This window comes from Coturnix japonica, chromosome 17, assembly GCF_001577835.2.
Source record: "Coturnix japonica isolate 7356 chromosome 17, Coturnix japonica 2.1, whole genome shotgun sequence".
NCBI classification, from domain to species: Eukaryota; Metazoa; Chordata; class Aves; order Galliformes; family Phasianidae; genus Coturnix; species Coturnix japonica.
Window position 1 is genome coordinate 8,521,190 of NC_029532.1, and position 24,395 is coordinate 8,545,584.

General features: G+C 51.6%; 1 protein-coding gene across 1 annotated transcript in view; it reads left to right on the forward strand.

Moving 5' to 3' along the window:
* The first annotated feature begins 18,964 nt into the window (after positions 1 to 18,964).
* LMX1B (LIM homeobox transcription factor 1 beta) overlaps positions 18,965 to 24,395 on the forward strand; it is a 98,468-nt gene continuing 93,037 nt past the window's right edge. The window contains exons 1-2 of the mRNA XM_015879497.2: positions 18,965 to 19,310; positions 19,528 to 19,714. Of these exons, the coding sequence (XP_015734983.1) occupies positions 19,172 to 19,310; positions 19,528 to 19,714 (326 nt within the window). The 5' untranslated portion in view covers positions 18,965 to 19,171. The remainder of the gene's footprint in view (positions 19,311 to 19,527; positions 19,715 to 24,395) is intronic.

A 24,395-nucleotide genomic window follows, 5' to 3' on the forward strand; every position in this document is an offset into this window, starting at 1 on the left:
GAGCTCAAAATGCGGAGTTATGGAAAAAGCCTGTTTTACTACCAGGGGCTTGAAGATTGTTACATGGGTCTGTTTTCACTTGATTTCACACCATGCAGATTTACCATGTTATAATGAAATATCGGGGTAAAATAATTCCGCAAATGAGTAATGTAATTTGTTTATAATGCGATGTTCTGTGTCTATAGCAATTAGCATGGAGCAATTAAAACATTAGATTTATCTTTTAAACTGTAATGAAACCCAAATTCTGGCACCTTTCACAAGAAGGGATTTGCCCACAAAGGGCAGTGGGGAGCACAGAGTTCTGCTCCTGCGTGTTGGCCCATGCGGAGCCCTAGTCTGCAGCCAGCAGAGCTATAGGAGGGGCAAAAGGTCTTCTCAGGCTCAACCCTCAGTGCATCTGCACTTCTTAGTGCCAGCTGGGAAAGCATTTTCCTCATTGCCAACAGTGCCAAGAGCCCTTTGCAATAGAACATTCAGAGGGGCAGAGGAAAGTCAGCCCATCAGCCCACAATTCTATTTATGTTTACAGGTTAGCAAAGGGAACCGATCTTTTTGCTCATAACACAGCTGAGCATTTTACCAGCAGCATTCAGCACAGCAGCAGCGTTCCCCAGACTTGGTTTGCTCAGGTTTTGGCCCTCTTGGCTTTGCTCTGGGATGGCCCAGCACACTGGCTGTAGCCCTCACTCTGACACATACAGCTGCCCCTGCTCAGGCTGCAGGAACTGAAGGGCTCCAGACCACGGGGAGCAGCACCCAAAGGAGAGTGGCTTTCTGAAACCAAAGGTATTCTCACACCTTTGTCTCCTGGTTGTGTATTTCCCATTCACTCAGTTTCCTTCTCAGTCATGTCTGAGCTGTGCTGTGTTTTGCTGATATTTCCTGCTCAAATGGTGCTCCTTGCTTTCCAAGAGGCATTTTAGCTGAGTTTTACATTCACTTGCTTTGGGATGCAGGTGAGGAGTCCCACAAGTTAGATCAGCCCTGATGTACCATCACTGCAGTGTAAGCCCTGCTGCCCGCTGGGTATGAACTTCTGCCATCCCTCCCAGCCCTTACAGCAATGGCTCAAACATGGAGTGAAAACTCTTCACATGAGATTCCCCCTACCCACATGCTGCCAGATGCTTTGGTGCTGGGTAGCCTGTGCTGTAAATGGACTTTTGCCAGGTGAAGGGAGATGAGGTTGGCAGAGACAAAAACCGTGTTTGCAAACTTCACTGAGTATTTTGCTAATGATGAGAAGTAGCAGAGCTCCGTGCTGGGAGCAGCCCAGGTTGCCCATGGTGCAGGAGGGTGCAAAGCTCTGCAGTGAGCAGCTGTGAGGGTCCTCTGTTTGCAGTGGGGCTCTGCACTGAGTCATGGTGTAAACAATGTGTAAACTGTTGGGAAAGAAGAAAACGATTTCGGGTTGAGCGCTTTGTCTGAACTTTGTCCTTTTCTCAAGCAAAAGAAAATATTATTTCACCCTTTAAAGAGCCACACATAATAAGAGGCAAAATGTCAAGACCAATGTTGATATAAACCCCCAAGGAAAACAAACATCTATGTGGCTTCTCCAAAAGGTCTCACTTCCTCACCCCTCTCCCCTAGTTTAAACAGATTCAGTAACAGAGGAGGAAGGGAGGGCAGTCTCCTCCTGCTGAGGGGCTGAGGGTCCCAGGCATGGACCCGGCCCTGCAGCCCCCCCCAGGCATACAGTGCTGGGCACAGAGCCCCCCACTCCAATGTCCCCAAACCACACCATGCATGGGGCAGAGCCCTGAGCCCCACCTCACCTCAGAGTGCAGCACAGACTGCAGCAGGAGCATGAGTGTCCTTTGCTGCTCAGCAGCACAGGCATTTACTGGGGTGCCAACATAAAACATCCTCAGACGTTCCAGAGTCTTCCCCCACCGGAGTAATGGGCATGCTGAAATCAACAAGCTCAATCAACAAACCCATTTATATCTGTTGACTTTTTCAGAGTGTTACGTAGGATTAGAATTGGTTGTCTGCTAGCATCAGAAACCGAACATTTGGTTCTTTGTAGAATCCTTTTTTTTCTTATCTTTAGTAAGAGGTAATGTTGAAGACTGAGGCAATTTGGAAGGTGTGCTGTGAGCAAGGAGGATCTGGACCTGTTCACCAGGACCTGCAGCAGAACAGAGCAGCCCCGCAGCTGGAGGTGTCTCTGTCCTGCAGACAGGTGCAGCTGGAAAGGAGCGGGTCAAAGGGCTTTGTGCATAGTGATGGGGGGACAGTCACATCCACACCCACATTGTCAGAGCCTGCTGTAGACACAAAGCCATGGGCTTTGAGAGCAGGGATTGGGCTTGTGGGAGAAGGCTGAGGTAAAATGAGAGCATGGCAGGACTAAGGTACATGCAGGGGAACACTCTCTTTTGATGCTGGGTGTGTACAGGGTGGAAGCAGCTTGGAACTGGGGGTATCCTTTGATGTTTCAGCTAGCATGTAAAACTTCAGGTCTATGGAGTCAAGGAATGACATCTTCCATTGCCAGGTCTATAGCCTTTAGTTATTAAACAGGTATCTCTGAATATGAGTAACTGTGCCAGTAATAGTGGTATTGGCTCCCTGAGCTGCAGGTTGGTTTGCCCAGCAGCATGGGCACAGCCCTGCTTCCCACTGTGGGTCTTCATGGCTCCTTTTGGCCTTATCCCTCCCTTCCAGCCCTGCTCTCCTTGGTGCAGAGGGCCTGCATTTAAATGACACATCATCAGTGGGGACAAGTTCAAGCCATCCCAAATCTATCCAGTGTTTAGCCTGAAATGTAAAGTTCCCAGTGACAGTGCTGTTACCAGCAAGCACAGGCATAGTAATTCCCACCCATAGCAGCAATAACTGTCACATGGTGCGACACAAAGTACAGAAATTAATAATTAAAAGCCTTGAACAAGCTTTGGAAGAGCTGCGTTATTATGCGCGTCAGAAGCAGAATAAATCACAAGTAATTCAGAAGTATATTCCCAGGTTCACTCATAACCATCATGGTATTTGGAGTCCCTTTGGGAGCAATAAACGACATAGAGTCCATACTATAAAAATAAACATGAACTTAAGTGGCAAGGATTCATTTAAACCAAAAGGGAAAAGACTTTGCTACTCGTGCTATCAGTTTAACATAAGTAGAGCAAGTTTCACCTTGGAGCATGTGCCCACTGCTTGGAGAAGGGGACAGAAGAAGAGGAAGTGGCTGCCAGTGGCTGCTTCTGCTCAAAGCCCTTTGCCCTGAGAACAACTGTGTGTGACTCAGGTCCCCATGCTTACAGCTAAAAGTGGGCTCTATGACTGCTAGTACTGCAAGGGCAGGAGTCAAAATCAAGCATTTCTTGCTGATCTCACTATTTTTAAGTCAGCGGAATGGATTTTAGAAGGCTGATTTTGAACCTTTCTTTCCCCTCCCCCCATCCAGTAAGAGCTTCATCCTTTTGCTCCCAAAGCTTGCTCAGGTTTAAACAAGGACAGGTTTTCCAGTCTGACATTCCTTTTTTCCCTTAGCAAAAATCGTTAGAATATTCTGCAGCACAGATCAACCAAACAATAATCTAATATTAATGAATACAGTGTAAAATTCCTTCATGGTTTGGTTGGTTCACATGGGAGGGGCACACCCTGGATCCATGTGTAGGTTCTTAGCAAAAAGGAGAATTAATTCAGAGGAGTCAAGAGGAAGGCAGTGCCAGAACGTGTGAGAGCAGACCTGTATGTGCATCACAGGAGAATCATGCAGAGCTAGAGCCAACAAACCTCCCTCTGGCAAACCACCGAGCGACAGCAGCACACTCAGCTCAGCGGGGATCCTGCCTGGCCAAGGGCTTGGTGCTGGCCCTGGCCTCGTGTGCACTCTTTGCTGTTTCTGCCCACAAACCTGCCTTTCCTCAGATCTTAACTGCATCTTGTCTCTGATCTCAGGCTCCTCCTTACAGGCTCCATTTCAACTGGCTCCATAAATAAATACAATTCCAATGTGTGGTCTCACGGTGGATTATTGAACTGGCTCCAAAATGCTTTTCAGCAGTACGAAGCTAACTTTCCTCTGGGTTATCAGTCTCACCTCACGCTTGTTTCACTTGATGTAAAACCCCGTAGGGTAAACACACATAAGCACTTGTCTTTCCCTTGATAGAACTTTTTTCTAATCTCTTGAAGAAATAACACTGAAATCATTATTGATGGAAGACAGCACGCCTAGTATGCGCAGCGCAGTAGCTACGTGCAGTCTGCTGTAAGAACAGTAGATGGAGCTAAGGGAGAAAAGAAAGAGCAGTGCATGCTCCTTCCGTGGTGCAGGTTCAGCTCTTGCTTTGACCTGACTGGGAAAACAAATGCCTCGTTTCGTTTTTGATGCTTTGAAAGTAGCATAGGAAATAGTTCTGTGCAGATCTGCTGGCTCGGTGACCGGTGGCAAACAGTGACTTCTGGAACAGTAAAGACTTGTAGCCAGCCCAGCCTGCAGGGTGAGGAATACAGAGCATAGCAATGGGACGGTGGTATTATTTTTCTGGGAAGTGAAAGATGGGAACAGCAATCTTTGAGGACAATAGTAGCATTCTGAGCACTGAAGCAGCTATTCCCCATCAGTGGGCCCAACAAGGTTACTCAGCTGGGCTTTGTTGTTTTTTTTAATCCTTGAATCTCAAAGCTTGCTATGACAAACTCAAGATGTAGATGTTGACAGCAGATCCAGCATCGATACCATCACTGACAGTCACAGTGCCTCCCTGGAGAAGGTAAGTTCTTGAGAGCAATAGCAGCAGCTATAGCAGAGCTGAGGGTTAGCCTCTTAGAATGCACGTATTTGCAATGGAGACATCCAGTTTGAACAAACTGAACCAACTGAGGTTGATGAATGGTAACTCAATATTAACTAATCCTGGGCTGCAGAATTTACCAAGCTGTGTTGTGCAAAAAGTATCCTCAGCAAAGCCTTGTTTCAAAAGACTTGGAGTATAAGAATACGAAGCTATAAATTCTTAATACTACTTGCATTGGTGAAGATGCTCACACACAAATTTATATACTCCAAAGTCATCCATCATCTCTGTCAACTTTTCTGATGTCTGATAACCTTTTCTAACATCAGGACGGTGATTTAATTTGACTGTGCCTATAAAACAGTGTTATTCTTTTTATATATTGACCATACGAAAACATCAGACGAACCCAGAATGAGCAGACAGTACCAGTGTGCGAGACTCAATACGGACGTTACAGGGATTAAAAGCAAGAAAAGCATGGCTGAGCTCCAAGAACTGTGATGCCCAACTGCTCATAAGCTTCTTCTTTTCCAGTTCCCAGCCTCCCTCTCTTACATCCAGGCCCTGAGATTCCCAGCCAGCAGTCTTTGTAGTAAAGACAGAATCAAAGAAGGCGTTCATTATCCCTGCCTCCCCAGCATCCCATTACCATGGCACCTACCTCACTTAGTAGCACACCCACATTTTCCATAGTTTTCCTATTACTGTTGACATATGTAAAAAAACTTTTCTTGTTATCTTTTACCTCCTTTGCCAGATTAAATTCCAGATGGGCTTTAGCCTTCCTCATTGCATCCCTACAGGCCCTGACAACATTCCTATATTCTTCCCAAGTGGACAGGCCCTTTTTCCACATTTCTTGGACCTTCTTCTTCCCTTTGAGTTTGTTCATGAGCTCCTGCTCATCCACACAGCTCTTCTGCCTCCTTTCCCTGATTTCTTACTCTTAGGCACACATCAGTCTGTAGCTTGGAAGCTGCAGGGCACTGGGAATCTCACTACAGTTTGTTAAAGGCACTGTTATTGGTGCTGAAATGGTAAAGGACAAAAGAGATAGTGTTAAATCCTGCCCATGATTCAAGGAAACTAAGAATCCCTCCTTGTATGATGTCTCAAGCTATTTTTAGCTGTTGATGAAAGTTGTTCTTTTAAGTGCTGTTCATTTCATATGGTGCTGCCTTCCCGTGGTCAGCAAGGAATATCCTCCATGCATGTCCCTGAGCCATTCTGCATGCCATGCGGTGAATGATGACAAAGCAAAGCAAGGTGTAGCTTGATGTGGTTCATATTGTTTCTGTACTTGTTTTACTTTCAGCATCTGAAACTTAAAATCTTACCAGGAACATTTTGAATTTAGAAATACAGAAAGACCATAACCTCCTGTTACTGTAAGCTTTCTCTGCTGTTACTTTTCTCCCTTCCTGAGGCCATATCACAGGTGATGAGGGCAGCATCACTCAGTGACTGGGAAATTCGAGGCAAAGGTTGGCAAGCATGTCCTTGTTGTGACAGGGCATGTGACAATTCTCACACTGTTACTGATTATTTTTGGTACAAACAAATGTTTTATGGAGATTTTGGAGAATATTTCATCTATGAGGTTAAATGAATAGTTCCTACTGAATCTACTTGTGCAGATGTATTGAGCCCTTTTGTTGTGTGCAATCTGGTGGTGGAAGAGTAACACCCAAGGAGGAAGAAACTTGTCCTTCCCTTTTGTTCTTCCCCAGTGGTGTCTGCTGAGCTGAATTCCCCACTCTTATCAGGTTCTCATCCTTGTGCTGGAGATGACTGCTGAAAAAAACCCAACCTGCTGATGCAAATAGGGTGGAATGCAAATGCTCAATTTCTCTGAACACATGAGGCAAAAACAAAAGTAGAGTAAAAGGATGCTTTTAAAAAACCCTTTAAAATTTCAGCCCATTTCACAACTCTTTACTGCAAACAGTCTGTATCTTCAGTGCTCAAATGTAACTGGAGCTTTACAGTTGTAATTATCCAAATGTTCTACACTTAACGTGTAAGTATTAAATTCTCGTAAATAGTGTTGTCAGGTCTATTTGATTTTAATTGTTTTGTTGTTAAACAAAACAAGCACTACATTTGAATTGATTTCCCTTGCAGATCAATTGTTTAGCTTTTCTTTGATTTTTATTTGTATCTTTTAAAGACAAAGAGAAAAGTACATCCATCCTATACAGCAGGCAACAGCCAAAATAAAAGCATATCAAATAAGCTTATTTAAACAGACATACTCATAAAAAGTTAACGAGACATCAAATAATTACAGGAAAAGGCTAAAGTCCAGCTCTGTGTGGAGTCTGAAGGTCTGAATTGTATTTAAGACTGATCAAATAAAATGTGCATTGACAGTATAACACCAAGTCTCTATCATCAGCAACGCATCCATTTTTTTCAAGGACAATAAACTTTAATGGGCTAGAGGAGCTGCATCCAAATCCTATAAAATGCCCTGCCATTGGACATGCGGGAGGGACTAACATTGGTTTTATGATTCAAAATATTATCCTACTGTGGTTTTGCTCATCGCACTTCTATTTTGACACAGAGGCTAAGTAACACATTACATTATAGGGCTTTAAACAAGTGTTTCTGCAACAGGGGCAAGCACATCCTTGTCATCTGTAAACAGATGTTTGTTCAGCAAAGGGGCTGTGGGTGGTGCTGGTGGATCCATGTCCCAGGCCTCTCTCAGCAGTGGCTCTACTCAGCAGCCACCGCTCTCTCTGCGGATCTCCCTGACATGAGAGGTGATCCACAGCAGCACCAGGGAAAGGGCTGAATTTTGGCCTGGGGAGGGGAGGGTGGTCACTGCTGGGTTTGTGCTGTTTCTGCCCCATTTTCCTCACTGGGCAGTAGTGCAGTCTTGGTGAATGTTTATGGGATAAAGGACTTTGGTTCACCTAAGATGCACCTCAACATGCAGATTCTCTGCAGAGCACAGCAGAGCCGTGCGTTCTTTCAAGGTGCAAACAGGAGAGAGCTGCCCTGCCCGTGCTTGTGAGTGCACACAGACACAGGGCATCCCAGGCCAGGGGGAGGCAGAGCATTCCTGTATGGCCAGGAGGGATCTGACTCGGGCACCAGGCCATCCATGAATGCAAGTGCCAATGTTTGTGCTGGCTCTGTGGCCAGAGGTGTCCTTTCACAGAATCACAGAATGACCCGGGTTGGAAGGGACCTCAAGGATCATGTAGTTCCAACCCCCCTGCCTAGCAGGGCCACCAAACATACACCTTTCCTTCTCTTTTGTGCTGCATTAATTCCATACGGGTTGTTCAGCAGAGAAACTGGGCTTTTCTCTGTCTCTGTGCACACCCTGAAGTAATGTTTTACTCCAGAGGTTAAGAAGGTACTTCTGGCAGCAAAGGAAAGCAGACAAATGTCACCAGATGGTACCCTCTGCTTTAGCAGCTAGGAATAAAAATAGAGAGCAGTTTAAGATCTCTAAACTGCTCTTGTGATGGTGTTAAAAGATACATGGTGGATTTTTAACAAGCTTCTTTAGCGGTGGGGAAATGGATTTCCTTTCACTGATTTTAAGCACTCTGGTCAGCATTCTTGTCTCCACCTGCTGGTAAAAAGAAGCCCATCTGCAGGTCTCAGCCAGGCATTGCTGCAGGCGCTGGATTGCCATTTCAATTTTCACTCCACGTTAAAGGTCCAACTGCCATTATTTGCACGCAGAAAACTCTGTAGATATTCAAGGTATACTGGGATTGTAGAATGGTGCCTGCAGTGTGTATGTTGGCAGAAGCTCCTTTGTGAGTATTTCACTATAGTGAAACCAATGCTGTAATGCAGCCCTCTTTTTTCTTAAAGATGCCTGTATCATTTTAGAATATATAAATAACTCTTAAATTGTTTTCCCTGAGCACCAACAGGATTAGAGCAGCAGTTTCAGAGGTGAAAGGCCTGTAATTAATACAGCATGCCAATCAAATCCCATCAGTGAAACACATTTCATTAATATTTGTTTTTTCTCTGTTAAATCACGTTCTAAACACTATAACAGTTCACATCTGTCTTTCATAGAACAACTGTAATTGAAATTAAAATTTGAGTTTTTCTAAGGTAATTCTATTTTAGGAGTGTACATTCTTGCTGGTGGGCAGATGATGTCTTCAGCTGTGTATCTCAGAGCACTGAAAGCTCTATTTGATCACTAATAGCAACTGCTTAGTTTGTCTTTCACCTGATAAAAAGTAACAAAATGTTTCCCTGAAAATTCCTCTGCACCTTTACCACGTTTTGACCTCTTGTCTCCCGCCCCTTCCCATCCCTTTCCCAGTTATTTAAACCCAGGCAGCTTCAGCCCATCTCTTTGCTGGGTTCTGAGGCAGGAGCCAGACCGTGCATGCGGCAAACAATAATACCATCCCCTCCAGAAGGGTCCTAATGTCCTCACAGCCATCCTCAGGTGCTGAATCCAGGAACAGTTTAAAATTACAGTGATTGCTTCAGTGAGCAGTGACTTCATTGGCAATGAAAGATTTCCCAACAAAATGTTGATGTCATACAACTTTTCTTCATTTTGTCTGGCAAAGGAAGATTGAAAGTTCAAACTGAGACAGGTTTACAGTTTTATATTTAAACAGCAAAATCAATATCTTATAGAATCATTAAATCATTAAAGCTGGAAAAGATCACTCAGATCAGCTGTTTAACTATCACCAGTGCTTCCCACTAAACCATTCCCTGCAGCACCACCTCTTCTTGAACACCATTCCCTGGGCAGTCTGTTCCAGTGCTTCCTACTACTAGATGTTACCAATCAACCACACTTTTCCGTAGTATCTTTGATTGTGATCCCTTTCCACACAAAGCCAAGGAGAGGAATTGCAAACATAGAAAGCAATGGGACAAAAACCTCCAGAACACAAATGTTGAATGCACTTCAGTGTGGGACCAACTTGCAATCTACTCATTGAGGTAAACTGATGCTCTCCTTGTGCTCTGCTGTGAAATTACTCCATGTGATACAATGGGTATGAGCCCTGATCCTGCCACTTCCCCAGCTTTACAGCTGAGGGAAACAGGACATGGGAGTCCCTTTAATGCACTCTATTGGCCTCCTGAGTAATCTTATAAGTGTCATGTTAAAAAGAAATAAATAAACAAGTGTAACAACACAGAGATATTCTCAGTCTTATCCCATTTTTTTATAAGCGATGGTTTTATTCCCTGACAATGGTAAAAAGGCGCCCACGTGAGCTGCTGTTTGGGAGCAGCAGCCCCGCTGCGCTGTTGGATCCCCGCGGCCCCTCACGGGCGCTGCTCGTTGTGCCGCTGCTGCAGGCCAGGAATGGGAACGGGGCGGGCAGTGCTGGGGGCAGCGAGGAGCTCTCGTCCCCCCACCGTCCCCCAACCCTGCGGCTCTTGGAGGGCTCCGCGCTCCGCGCTCGGGGCTGTTGAAGAGCCGGTGCAGTGGCCGCCCGGAGCGTTCGGAATGCGCTCAAACTCTTCGGAAAGATTCTTTTCCACCTGAGGGTAATAATCCCATTCATTTAAGCACAACGTGTCATCCAGAATTAGAAATGTAAATGCCTTTATCTACTGGCTTACGTGACAAGCTTCTTGGGTCTGAGGTTTTAATTTTGATTTTTCTCTCCTAATTCGAGCTTTCCTACAACAACACTGAGGTTGAAACGGTGGTTACCTCCATGTGGGCAAATTCCTGAGCAAATCACAACTCATCCTATGGAAGTTACTGCTTCAGAAGTGCGGGATGGGCGCTGTGGGGACGGTTCATTGCCGCCCGCACCCGCAGGTGAAGCGAACCACGACCCAACGCGATCGCGTCTGCGGGGATTGTACGGAAAAGTCGCCTTAAAGTTCTCCGTTCCCTGCTTCAATACGCTAATTTTAAGTCCTTTTTGACGCAGGTTAAAAGGGTGCTCTACATTTGTGGTGAATGTGAGCGTTCTGCTACACAGTTATCATACAACGGGATTCCCCCCCACCCCCACGGACACACCCCGGCTATCACACAAATATTGAACTCCACAATATTTGGGGTTCCAGGAAATCTCCGGCTCTGAAACGCCAAAACGGCTCCACTGACCTCTGCTCGTTCTCAGTTTTCCAAAGACGGAGCTACACTGAAGTGTCCGATAAAGACACATCTAAAGGGGAAAAAAGAGAGAGAAAAAGAAAAAGAAAAAGAAAAAGAAAAAGAAAAAGAAAAAGAAAAAGAAAAAGAAAAAGAGAAAGAAAAAGAAAAAGAAAAAGAAAAAGAAAAAGAAAAAGAAAAAGAAAAAGAAAAAGAAAAAGAAAAAGAAAAAGGAAAGGGGAAAGGAAAAGGAAAAGAGAAAGAGAAAGGGAAAGGAAGAAAGAAAGGAAGCAAGGAAGGAAGGAAAGGAAAGAAAGAAAGAAAAGGGGGAAAAAGAAAAAAGAAAAAGAAAGAAAGAAAGAAAAGGAAAAGAAAGAAAGAAAGAAAAGGAAAGAAAGGAAGGAAAGAAAGAAAGAAAGAAAGAAAGAAAGAAAGAAAGAAGAAAGAAAGAAGGAAGGAAGAAGGAAGAAAGGGAAGAAAGGAAGAAGAAGAAAGGAAGAAAGGAGAAAGGGGAAGGAAGAAAGAAAGAAAGAAAGAAAGAAAGAAAGAAAGAAAGAAAGAAAGAAAGAAAGAAAGAAAGAAAGAAAGAAAGAAAGAAAGAAATCCATCAGAGATCCGATGCACTGCTCCATTTGTACGAAAAATAAGAATCCTAAAATAACGAGGGGAGCAAACCTGTAGTGCGGGACGTGTCAAATTTGTTCATCTGCAATTGTCTCAGTGAGGCTAAAGGTGAAAGTGTTCATTGTTCACGATAACCTTTGAGCCCTGGGATCAGAGGATTTCTTTTAGGAAAACACCTTTCAAAGAGCTCACTCTTCAATCAGCTGCCATTGGCGGCTTTACGCGCACTTACTAATTCTCTTTATCTGGGAATGTGAGCGCTCTGCTCACTGACAACGGATTGAAAATCACCGCGTTCTCCCACGGCTCCCGCTTACTAAAGGCAGAACGAGGACAGAGAGCAGGTCGGCGCGGGCAGTTCCCTTTTAAAAATCACCTAACCGGTGCGGGGTGATCGAAGCCCTGACTTCTAATAAAGACCTCCGAGGGCCGCTCCGAGTCTCGTCTTGCCAGTACGCAGCGTGTCAGATACATGCAAACATGCAAGGGAAAGAGACAGGACAAGAAAACGCTGCCAGAAGAGCCTGCAGCTTCATGTGCATCTTTAGAGTGATCAGTTGGCATCAGGTGAGAACATGTCATGTTGTGGAATTACATCACGCAACTGCTCTTCATGACAAACTGCCAGCCTTGTGCGGCGCGGAGCCTGGAAACGGGAGCCTGTAAGTGAACTACATCTCAAATGAGAGCAGCGGGAGCAGCTCCGCGAGAGCTCAGCTCTGCAGCGCGGGGCGCGGAGCGAGCAGCGCTCCCCATTTGGGATATTGGCTTTAGCGTTACGCTGCGTTCTGTGTGGCACACACACACTCGAGTGATTTCCTTCCCTCTTGTCGTACCGCGTGTGCTTGGAGTCCCGAAGCAAATATTTCCACCACTGCATTCTTTAATGACATTGCAATAATCACTAATATAAACCAGAAAGGAACTCTCAGCTCTGCTATTCCGGGGAATTCTCAGGCTGCCGAGGTGAACAGTTTCTGATATCGCAGGTTTCTGATATCTCCCCATTTAACGTGATCGTTTTCTATTTACAAAGCTGGTGCGGGCGACCCAAAGCAGAAAGACCCCTACTTTGTAACGAAACAAAACCACCTACTGATTTCATTTGTTGATAACTGTTAATATCTTACGTGAAAAGATATACTATCTTGTACGCAAAGCCCTCTCCTTTTTTTTCTGCCTGGTTTCGGTCTTTATTTTCTATTTCTCACTTTAAGAAGCAACGGTCAGACAAGGAGCACCACGGCAGCCCCTTCAAGCCGTGCGCAGCACTGGGCCGAACTTCGGCAGTGAATCGCGGGCGCGGAGCTGGGAACCCCCGGAGGGCTGCGGGAATGCACCGGCCGGGGCTCCGCTCTCAGCTTCCCGCGGAAGGTGCGCGGCTCTTGGGAAGTCCGGGGACGGCAGCGGGGCCGTGGTGGCCCCGTCTTGAAGGGCAGAGAGTGTCCGACGACGGTCGGGATCCGCGCGCCCGTCGGCGAGGCGGCAGGAAACATTAGTAGTAGACGAGCGACTGCCCAGCCCTGCCAGAAAACGATTTCTCTTTGTTGGATTTCGTTTGCTCCTGAAAATGGGCTTTTATTAGCTTTATCGATTAAAGGTATAGATGTGACCGCGCAGAGCGTCCGCAAAGCAGAGGAGAGGGCAGCTCCGTCCTTTCACGTGAGCCGTCTGCCCACACATCCCGACCGAGACGAGCCGTCGGAGCCCCCGGCGCAGCCTGCAGCCCGGGCCGGAGCGGGGACCGCTGTACGGACGGAACGCACCGTGCGTACGGATCTGCGGGCTGCCCGCGGGGGCAGTCCTGGCTCAGCGGCTCCCAGCTCCTCAAGGCCCGGACGTCTCGGCTCGGCCCGGTTCGCGGGCATTGCTGGTCCCGCGCCCCCTCCCGGGCAGCCCCACGCACCTGCCGATCTGCGGGGAAAATAAAAGCGGAAGATTCGGGATACACTCTTTCCTTCTTGAGGCTGCGGGGCACCTCGGCCTTCTTACGCGGCGCGGCGCGCCCCGCCGGGCTTCTAGCGCGATTCCCAGCGGTGCGGCTCTGCGGAGCGTGTCACGGCTGGTAACCGTGCGGTCACTACCTCGTCGGTGACCGACGGCTGCGGAGCATTCGAGACAGACGGCTCCCGCAGCGCGCCCAGCGCTGGGCTCGATGCGCACACGGCTACGCGGGCACCTGCCGAGCCCCGCCAAGCAGGGGCCCACCGGGCCCGGCACGGCCATCTTCGTTGGGCTACGGAATTCCTGGGGCCGCGCCGAGGGCCCGAGGGGGAGCGCGGGCACTTCGGACCCGTCCCGCAACCCCGGGGCAGCGGTCGTCCTCCCCCGTCCCCCACCTCCCCCGCCGGTCGGCGGCCCAGCAGATGAAAGGCTGCGCTCCAGGCGCGCCCCGCGCCGCAGGTCCCCCCCACTCCCCTGGCTGCACATGTCAGAGTTCACAGACCTGGCTGCTGCCTTTACAACGCTGAGCTGTAAAAGAGCGGATATTAAACCCGTATAATGGATCCAACTCCAAGGAGAGGTTAAATTTCCCAGTGAAATGAAGGTATTTGCCCTGAACTGGGAAAAGGATCCCCGCCCTCCCCCGGGCTGGGAAACGCGCGGAGCCATCAGAACTCGGCGGTAAACTCTGCCCCCAGCCCTGCACCTGGCACCGGGCGCCGCCGGACCACATGTGCGCGCCACGCCGCTGCCAGCCGGGCCCAGCCCGTCCCGTCGGGCCCCATGGCTCCCGCTCTGTCCCCGCCCGCTAGCGCAGGGTACCCGGGACTGCGAGAACGGATTGATGGCGGGAGAGAAGATCGACCGGGACGAGTTCGGGGTCCGGCTCGGTGTGATGAGAGCTGGGAACAGAGCCGGGAGTACGCGTGGGGACTCGGGCACGTTTTCCGCCGTCTCTGCCTCTGGGCTCCGAGATCAGTCCCTGCCCGGCGCCGGGCCAGACACGATAGCCCTTGCTCAGCGTAGGACAGCGCCCGGGGCAGAGGGGCGCGGGATGCGGATCCCCACGAGCCGGGGATGACTGGGGGACTTCGAGGCCGGGTCGGAAGAGGCCCAGATGCCCCATACGCGGCCCCATTCGCGGGTAAACCCCGTCCCGGAGGTTCCGGCGCCGGGCGAGCCGCCTGCTTGCGGCGTGGGGAGAGCAGCGCGGGGCCGCGCCTGTCGCCGGACCGGGCCGATCGTGTGGGGCTGTCTTGGCGCCTCCCGCGGATCCGTGCCCACGCCGGCGGGGAGAGAGGGCGGCGGAGCGGCTCCGTGCCGAGCCGGGACCGCCCCGACGGGCCCCGGGGCCGCCGCTCCTTCGGGCGGGAGGAGGGTCCGAGGCCTGCCGGCGTTCAGCAATGCGGGAGGCGCTCCGCCGGCGGGAAGAGGACACGGGGCCCAGCTCTGTCTGCCACGCTGCCCTCAAAAATCCACTTAAAAAAGATGAAGGCGCATGCAAATGCGTGGCGCCTTCTTGCTTGTGCCTTTAATCATGGTAAATTGACTCTCGTTCCTCCAGGCCCCCCGAAAATACACACAGCGCGCACCGCACCTCGGCGGGGCTAGAACTCCCAGCGCGCCGCGCACTCGCACGCACCGGGAGCCGCCCAGGGCGATCTGGATCTGTGCGGCCCTGTGCGATGCCGCTTCCTCAGCAATTTTCCTACCCAAAAGCTGCCGAGAAGGGAACAACAGAGATAGCATCGGGCTGCCTATATCAAAGACATCCCGCTTAATTAAAGCGGCGGCGCGGCGCTCTCCGTCTTCCCCACTGCGCGGCTCGGACCGCGCTCTGCCGACGGCTCCCGGGGCCCCCGGGTGGGGCCCTCTGACATCCCGCGGGGCGCTGGCCCCGGACCCTTTCCCCATGCCCTACGGGCACCAAGCTTCCCCGCCGCCCCCTTCCCCCCTTCCCCCTTTCCCCCACCTGCTGCCGGGGCTGCTGACCGAGTCCCGGGGAGGGGTGGCTTCGAGGCGCGGGGAGGCACCGCGTTGTGCGCGGAGATCATTTGTTTGTGCCACAGAGCGGCAGCCCGGTAATTTATTGTCATTGTTAGCAGTAACTACACTTTGCGGCTCGCTTACATTTATCCTTCCGAGGGAGGCAGCGCGGGCTACATCCGTCAGCGTCGGGCGCACCCGCCAGCCGCTGCGAGTGGCTTCGCAGTGCGGTGCGGAACGGAGGGCGGACGGCAGAGCGGCTCAGAGCTGTAGGGCCCGACGGGGCGGCTCGGGGAACTCCGCGGGCTGCACCGCTGTCGGCGCCCGGGCAGCAGCTGCTGTCGATGCCCGAGCCGAGCCGCCCCGCAGCGGTCTGCTCCCCGCGCAGCGATGGTCGATGCCGAGGCCGTGCGGGGCGCGCAACGCCGCTGCGAGGGAAGGAAAAAACAAAGCCGCTGAACCCCCCGGCCCCATCACCGTCCCGGCGCCGCACGGCTGTGGCAACGCCGGCTGAGGTCGGGAGGCGGCGGTGCCCGGGTCGGGGACGAGCGGCGCGGGCAGCTCCGCACGGGGCAGTCCCGGGATAGCGCCCGCCGGCCCCAGGAGACCCGAGCTCGCCTCGCCCCGGCTGACCCCGGTCCGCTCCCGACCCCGCAACTCCCGCGGCGCCCCCGGCCGTGCCTCCGCGCGCCGGCAGGGGGCAGGCTCCGCTCGGGGCCGGGCCGAGCCGGGCCGGGCCGGGCCGGTTCGGGCCGTGGGGCGATCGTCGCCTCCAGCGGCCGCGGGAAGCTCAGCCGCAGCCGGGGCCCACGACCGCCGCTCGCGAGACCGCCCGCGCTGCCGGCGCAGCCAACTCCTGTCCCACGCGGATCACCCCGAGTCCCCGGGGCAGCTCGCCTACCCGCCCCCAGCCGGGAACTCAGCGGAACACGCGAAACACGGACGGGCCGCACGCTCCGGAACGCGCGGACGTCCGCACAGCAGCGCGGGGACCTCGCGCTTAAGGCAGAGAAATCGCGGAGCTCCTCTGCCTCCGTCCCTTCGAGTAACGCGGGGCCCCACGCCGTCCCGAACGGGCGCACGGCACCGGGCGGAGCGGTCCCGCACGAGGACCCACTGCGGCCCGGAGCGGCGATTCGCGCGGGACTGCGGCGGCCGTGGAGCTCTCGTGGTGGCCGCAGCCCTGCACCGCTTCGCTCCGCTCTGCCGTCTCGTTCGGGAAACACGGAGCGGTGTTTGGCCGCTGCGCTCTCCAAATTAAAACAAAACACCTCAAAACAAAAAGATTTGTCTTGCAAATAAATGCCGAATTAGAAGCAAGCCGCGGGAGGTGGGGCTGCGGGGCTCGGCTTGAGTTTATTTCTGTGATGGTTTTGCGCGTGGGTGTTTTAATTGTTTTTGGTTGTTTTTTTTTTTCGTTAAAAGCACTTTAGAAACCGAAGGTAACACCTCAGCGAATGGCTCTCGGGGCAGCGGGCGGGGATGGGAGCACCCGGCGCGAGGGGACCCATCTTTAGGGCGATTTTTGTGAGTAAAAGCCCAAGAACAAAGATGGAATGGATCCCGGGGGTGCGAGGATGCTGAGTTCCCGCTCCGCTCCTCACGGCCCGGCCGCAAGATCGCTCCGCGATTTTCGTTTTGTTTTTGTTTTTTTGTTGGTCCTTTTTTTTTCTTTTTCTTTTTTTTTTTCTTTTTTTTCCCTTTAAATTATTTCTATACATGTGTATTTTTAAAATGAGAATTTACGAGAACTGTTGCAGAGAGGAAAGAAGGGCTCCGACTGTCCTCGTAATCGTAGGAGATAGATCGGGGAAAGCCCAATGTGGTGGAGAAACTGAATCCTTACAGGAAAATAAGGAGGTAACACAGAAAATTAATGTACATGAGATGCTTTTCTCTCCTCCGATTGAAGTCTGAAATTTAAGCAGCTTTTATCTTGATCTCAGAATTGAATAATCGTATATTATTTTTTCAGCATTAGCTACAAAGGTTTTCAGATTTATAATGTCCCAAACAAAAATAAAATAGGCTCTATCACTTAAAATCCTTCCCAAAATATTTGACTAAATCACGAATTTCACTCAGAGCTGTTTCTGCACTGGCAGAAAGAGGCTTTATCTTAAGACCCAGAAAAAGACGCATTAAGTAATTCAGGTTAACACTTGTCCTGCTTATTAAATATCAACATTTGGGGAGCATTACAAAATAAACTCTCTTCCTTCAGCGGGGTCACAGCACAGCGCGGGTCACGTTAAGAACCCGGCGCGGAATCCTTTCCAGATTTTTATTTCCTTAGATTGAAATTTTAACAGTATCAGCGGTGAAACAAAAACGAAAGGAAAGCGCGACCCCCGGGAGCTCGGGAGATCTTTGTCCCACGTACGGAGATCGCCGTGTTTCGCTATTCGTGGATCGGTTCCGAACGAGAAAATAGAAGAGCGCGATATATTAAAATCTGGTTGTTGTTGTTGATTTTTCACATGCATATATACGCTTTGTGTATAGAAACACGGAGCATCTACGCGTTTCAGTACTTTTGCATGTAAGAGTACGAAAAAGCCCAGCACATTTGAAGCCTTCGGCACGAAGTATTATGTACGAAGGGCTCAAGGAGCCGTCCCGGGCTCAGCGCGGGCCGCTCCGCCACCCCCAGCCCAAATCGGTGCCGCCGGGAGGACGAGGGGCAGCCGGGTTCTCCCTCGGACCGGGGCCCCTCCGTGGGCCGCCGGGAGCTCCGAGCCGGGAGCAGCTCTCGGCTCCGGGCTGGAGCGGACCGAGGCGGCAGCGGCGAGGCGACTGCGGCCCCGCCAGGTGCCAGCTCGGGGATCGGGCGCGGCCCCGGCGGCTACCGCTCGAGGGCCGCCCGTTGTGGTCGGGCCCCGCCGCCACCTGCCCGTGCCCGGCCGGGGGCCGTCAGAAGCGGGGGGAAGCGGCGCAGCTACGTACCGCTGGGCAGGAGCCAGGAGCCGCCGTCGGGCCGCGTCGCCGGCTCTCGGCTGCCGCCCGGCCGGACGCGGCGGAGCTGAGGCTCGGGGCTGCGGACGCCGCTCCGCCGCCCTCCTCGGCTGCCGCGCTCTCTCCTCCCGGTCCCCGGTCCCCAGCCCGGGGCCCCACTCCGGCTCCGCACCCGGTCTGCGCCCCGCGGCCGGAGCAGAGGCGAGGCGGGCCGGGCCGCCCCGGGGTGCACGAAGCTCGCCCGCCCCGCGCCCCGGGTGCCGCCGCGCTTCGGGGGCTGCGGGGGCCCACCGGGGCCAGGGCACTATTTGACGTCGAGGAGACGGATCACCGCGGCGCAGCGATACCGCGCGCACCAATGGAGTTCAAATGTCAGCAAGTTTGAGGAGGGGTGAGGCGCCGGGGGGTGTGTTCCTCCGCCGCGGCCCCTGCTCTAAACGGCGCGGCTCCTCGGGACGCCGCATGGCACAGGGGCTGCGGAGCGCCGGGAAGCCCCGCCGCCGCCCGGCCCCACCGCTCCGCCCGGCCCGGCCCCGGGAGGGCCCTCCTGCGGGCGTGGGGCTCGGCGCTGCCGGGAGCAGGTGACACCGCGGCCGTCCCGCGCTGCGTGCGCGGCGATGTGCGCGCCCGTGTAGCGCGGCCGCCCCATGGGCACGGCGCCGGCTCGTTCCTCTGCCCCCCGTCTCTGGAGCCGCCGGCAGGAAGCGCGCCTCATGTCTCCCAGATAAAAGTAAAAGCGCTCCCTCCTCCTGGCAGCGCAGCGCCCCGCGCTCGGCCCGACGCGGGGTGCGCGGTCCCCAGCTCCCCCGCGCCGCCGCCCCATATGGACATCGCCTCGGGCCCCGAGTCCTTGGAGAGGTGCTTCCCGCGCGGCCCGACGGACTGCGCCAAGATGCTGGACGGCATCAAGATGGAAGATCACCCGCTGCGCTCGGGTCCGGCCACGCTCGGAGTGTTACTGGGTGAGTCCCGCTCGCTCCTCGGCCGTGTCCCAGAGCGGCCGCTCCGCGGTTCCGCGCCGTCCCGGGCTGCGCCGTGCGGGGCTGAGCGCGGGCTGCGGGCGCGGGACGGCGAGTGACACTTCGGGGCAGGAGCCGGGAGCGGCCGCTCCGCGCGGTGCCGCCGAGCTCGGGGCCGGGGGCCATTCCGCCGCCTCACGCCGCGCTTTGCCGTTCACAGGGTCGGAGTGCCCGCACCAGGCCGTGTGCGAAGGCTGCCAGAGGCCCATCTCGGATCGCTTTCTCATGAGGGTGAACGAGTCCTCCTGGCACGAGGAGTGTTTGCAGTGCGCGGTGTGTCAGCAAGCCCTCACCACCAGCTGCTACTTCCGGGACCGAAAGCTCTACTGCAAACAGGACTACCAACAGTAAGAGCACCGTGCGCCCGGCGCGGCCCGGACCGGCTCGGTTCGGCGCGGCTCGGCGGCACGGCCCGGCCCGGCCCGGAGGAGCGCCGCGAGGCTCCGAGCCGCCTCCGAGCCGCGGGCCGTGCGGACGCCCAAAGCGCCGCAGGAACGGGGCAGCGTCCGGGGCTGCCGAGGGCGGCGGAGACCCCAGCGCCGGGGCGGAGCGGCCGCCTGGAAACGAGCGTTGCGCTGAAATAACGCCGAGTCCAAACGTCCTCGCGTTTGGACCCGTTACGCTCCGCGGTGCCGTCGGAGGGGGCGGCCCGTCCGGCTGTGTCCGCGCGCGACCTTCGGGGGCACCGTCACGGGGAGCCGGGCTGGCGGGCTCCGTCCGCCCGAGGCCGAGACCCGTCCCGTAGCCGCCCGCGGCGCCGGCGCTGCGTGGTGACGGCCCCGGGAGCCACGTCCCTCTCGCCGCGCCCGGGCGCCGACCCGGCCGGGAGGAGCCCGGAGGAGCCGCGTGCGGGCGGCGAGCTCCGAGGTGACCGCGCGGGGCCGTAGGGGCGCATCTGCCCGGCGGAGGGGGAGAGGGCGCGGAGCCGCGCGGGGGTACGTGGAGGTGAACGGGGCCGTGCCCGCAGGGGCTGGCGCCGGCCGTGGCACCGCGGCCGGGCGGGGCAGGAGGAGCCCGGCGCTGCCTCCTTCCTCACGGGCCCGGGAGCTCCCCGCGCTTTATTTTATTTACACTTTGTCCCCAAAATGTCAGGCTTTGTCGGGAAAGCGGCCTCCTGCCGTGCCGTGTCCTTGTGCGGAGACAGAGCTCCGGCCCTGCGTGGTGTTTGTCCTCCCCTGCAGAAGCCCACTTCATGCTTGTCACCGAAATTGAGGATCCTTTTTGTACCGGGAGGGGGGCGAACATGGGCACTTCAATCACTAGAACATAATATGGCTCTGCTAGAAGTCTGGCAACAAACAAAGAACAACAACTATTGGTTTGCATCAACTTTTGTCAGGCATTCAGCAGGCTTCCAGAAAGGCCTGAAGTGGCTTAGTGGCAACAATGTGCATTTCATAGCTACAGCATGAAAATCCATCTCCATGGAAACTGGTAGTAAATGCTAACATGACATGCTGAGTATAAATATTGTTAGGGTTATAACTCTTGTATAAATGGCCCAGATAAATGTCCCCCTGTTTAGGAATTACAACAAAACGTGTTATTTCATACTGCAGCCCTTACCAGCATGCTATTAAAGAATCTTCCACGGGCCTGGGTACTTCACATGAAAGTAAACCAGAGTTCTCCGCTGCTCTGCTGCAGTCCTGCCATTGTGGGGCTGAGGCTTTAGCAATATTTGTGTTTGCTCAGGCTGTTATTAGGGACACGTCTCCATATACTTTGTAGTTGACTTCTACGCAAAATAAAACACACTACAGTGGCTCTACTGGGGAGTGAATGAAACTTCTGCCTATGTAGGCAATGTTATTGTAGGAACTTTTCTGAACTGAGAAGGAATTCAAAGTAGATGTTAGTTTACCTGAAAAACATACACACAAACAAAGGGCGTTATTTAGCAAGATAAATATTTATGCTTCTAAACGTATCACTTCTGTCCTATCCTTATTTTTTGTAAAGTTAAGGAAAGCACTTTGCAAGTCAAAAAGCAAGGTGGTAGGAGTGATACTCTGGGGGGAGAGAAACTTCCTTGACTGCAAATAGAAATGTAACTTCTTCAGAAAATTCTGTGTTATCAAAGGGGTCCAATTATTTAGGGGTAAGCGGGGTAAGCAGGCTGACGAGCAATAAAAAGATATCAACATGTTGGCCTTTGTTGCATCCCAGCACCTAGTGTGGCATTACATGGTGGCCTGCTGTGTGTGCCCCTAAGGACTGACAGCAGAAGGAGCTCATGGAAAGGGGAGGGGAGACACAGTGTATCCACATTTGTTTTCTCTGAAATTTTACTAGCCCGAAAGAACAAACGTGAGGCTGCAATGACATTGCTTGTGTGCTTTCCCTGTCTGCCGTGTTTTAGACGTAGAGAAACTATCTTTTGCGATAGCTGAAGTACAAAAGAGCCATAAAGACACGCGGGTTGCTTCCACTGCGGCACGATGCAGGCAATGGGTTTTGTCGGTGCGGAGGAGGAGTGCAGCAGCAGCTCCTGCTCACAGAGCTGCCCGGTGCTGGGGGTGCAGAGCTGGGACAGTGTCGGTCCAGAAGAGCAGTTTCAGTAACGTCAGGTGTTTTCTGTTATTGCGTCCTGTTTAGAGATCTCTGGAAAAAACAGGAGAGTAAAGATTACTGAAATATCTTAGTTGCTGAAATGTACTTTAAATAGATTTTCTGTATGTAGTAATGTAATTTAAAGGTCAGATTTCTCCAGAACTCCCAGGACTATAATCAAGTGCTGTGTGCGTATCTTTGGAAAGCTGCTGTCTCGTCTTTCTAATGAAAGCAAGCTTCTGATGGGTCAGATATCAGACCTTAAACCTTTCACTGGATCAGGAACAATTCCTGCCCATCCTGGGATGAGGGCATTTGGCATTAGGGGGGAGGCTACAAATATTTATCTTTTTTTTTTTTTTTTTAATAAAAAATGTTGGCTGTCTGATGCTACCACTGTGCTTGGAATGTTGGAGTAAACCTGGGGGCGGGGGGGGGGAGGATGGCTTAGTGGCCCAAGCACAGTTTGAAGCAGTCAGAGGTGCCTGATAAATCTAATTGATCACAAAAATACTGTCGGTCTATCAGTAGAAGCTGCATTTTGCTGTGTGTGCGTTCTATGCTGTTTTCATAACAGTGCAATTCAACGTTTTTTCTTGAAAAGTACATACTGGTCTGTTGATCTCATACGAAGTGTTTACTCTGCTAAGATGTAATATTTAGCTGGATGCAATACCTTTGATTGCAGGGCTTTTAGGGAAAAATACAGAGCAGAACAACGGCACCAGGAGGGCAGACTCTTGCAAACCTGAGTCAAACAAAATTGCTTTGATTTTAATGAGACCTTTGCCAAACTGCAGGATTGGTGCCCATTTGGAACCTTACATTTGCAACTTTTTCTATAGAAGTTTTTTTTTTTTTTTTTTTTCCTGATAAATTGAAACCTTTAGAATGAACGCTTCTCAAAAATAGGTGTTTTACGTAGTTAGACTGAGGTTATTTGCTGAAATGAGTTTATTTGTTGTATCACTCATTATAGTGCATCCTGCTGTAAAACATTAATATTAATATTACATTTCTTTTCCATTTGTATCTTCCTTTTTTCTCTATTTTTTGTGATTCTGCTTTGTTTTCTTCTCACTGCTCCTTGTTACGAAACAATTCGCCCCAGTTACTCCTGACATTTAAATGTATCTATGCCATGAACAATAACCATCTCAGGTTACATTTTTATATCTATGCAAAATAAATATAATTTTGAGAAAGATCCATATTCTTATTCTAGAATTCTCTAAAAATAAAGGCTGTAAAGGCGGTCATTTATTTAGGGAACAGAATAATGAGCCATCTCACTTCATATTTCATCATTTTTCATTAACACATTTTAAGTTTTGCTTAGAGTGGGAAAGAGAAGTATGTAGATTTTTGCTAGATTCTTAACTACGTGTCAGGCACTGTTTTAGCATCATTATTGGATGCTACCAAAGAAGTACTTGCAGTATATTTCTGGTACCTATTTGTGCCATTCTTCATCTTTCAGTCCTTCCTTGCCCGTGTCTCTACTTTCTGTGTCAGAGCAGTGCGGAGCAGCTTGTACCTTGCAGGAAGGAAACAAAGTGCTGTGAAACCTTGTAGCTGTGTCAGTGTTAACTCCCCCAGATTTTGTGAATTTTTTCACGAGCTTAATACTGAGAGCGATGCTTCCTGATTCCGCTGTGTTTTATATTCGAAAGAAGACAAAAGCTTCCTATTAATAAATGTTTCTAATTTTCATGGAGGTTATTTTTCTTCCAAAGAGAGAGACAGACAGAAAGGGAGGGAAAGAGAGAGGGAAAGCATTTCTGCCATGAGAGCAGGCTGTGGAATGTAGGCAGAATTCAAGGCGTAAGAAGTGACTCGAGCTTTCAAGTCCTGCTTCGTGCAGAATGGGCAATACTGTGTGTTAACAGGAAGATTTGATTTGTTTTCAGTTTTCCTTTGTTTTTTTCTTTCCCTGTTAATCAGTGCGGTGCTGTCCTGCTCAGCTCTGTGTGCCTGCTGTGCTGGGCTGGCAGTGCTCCCTGTGTGTGATTGTGCGATAGCGTTAGGTTAGACTGGAACTTACAAACGAGGAATAACATAGGCACATGCTCAGGACGTACAGCAATGATTAAAGTTATGTCATCCACTAAAAATGCTTTTAAAAGTGAAATACTATGGCTTTTTTTTTTTTTTTTTTTTTTTTTTTTTTCCCCCTGAAAATGCAAACAGCCCTGCATTGTTGGACGCATTGCCCAGGTTTAACGTCTGTAAGAATGGGCTTTAGTATCACCTCCAAACAATTCCAAAAGCAGGAGCGCTGAGGAAACGTAACTGTTGTTTGTGCAGATGACGTAAGCAAAATTGCAGGAGTTCAGGCAGAGCCCCCTGGGGTCCCCATGGTGTCAGCAAGAATCCATCTCCTTGTGGACACGGACAGGGGCTGTAGAGAAGATAACTGTGCAGGTTTGGAAGCAGCCTCAGAGCGACAGAACTGGCAGAAAGCAGAGCTGGGTT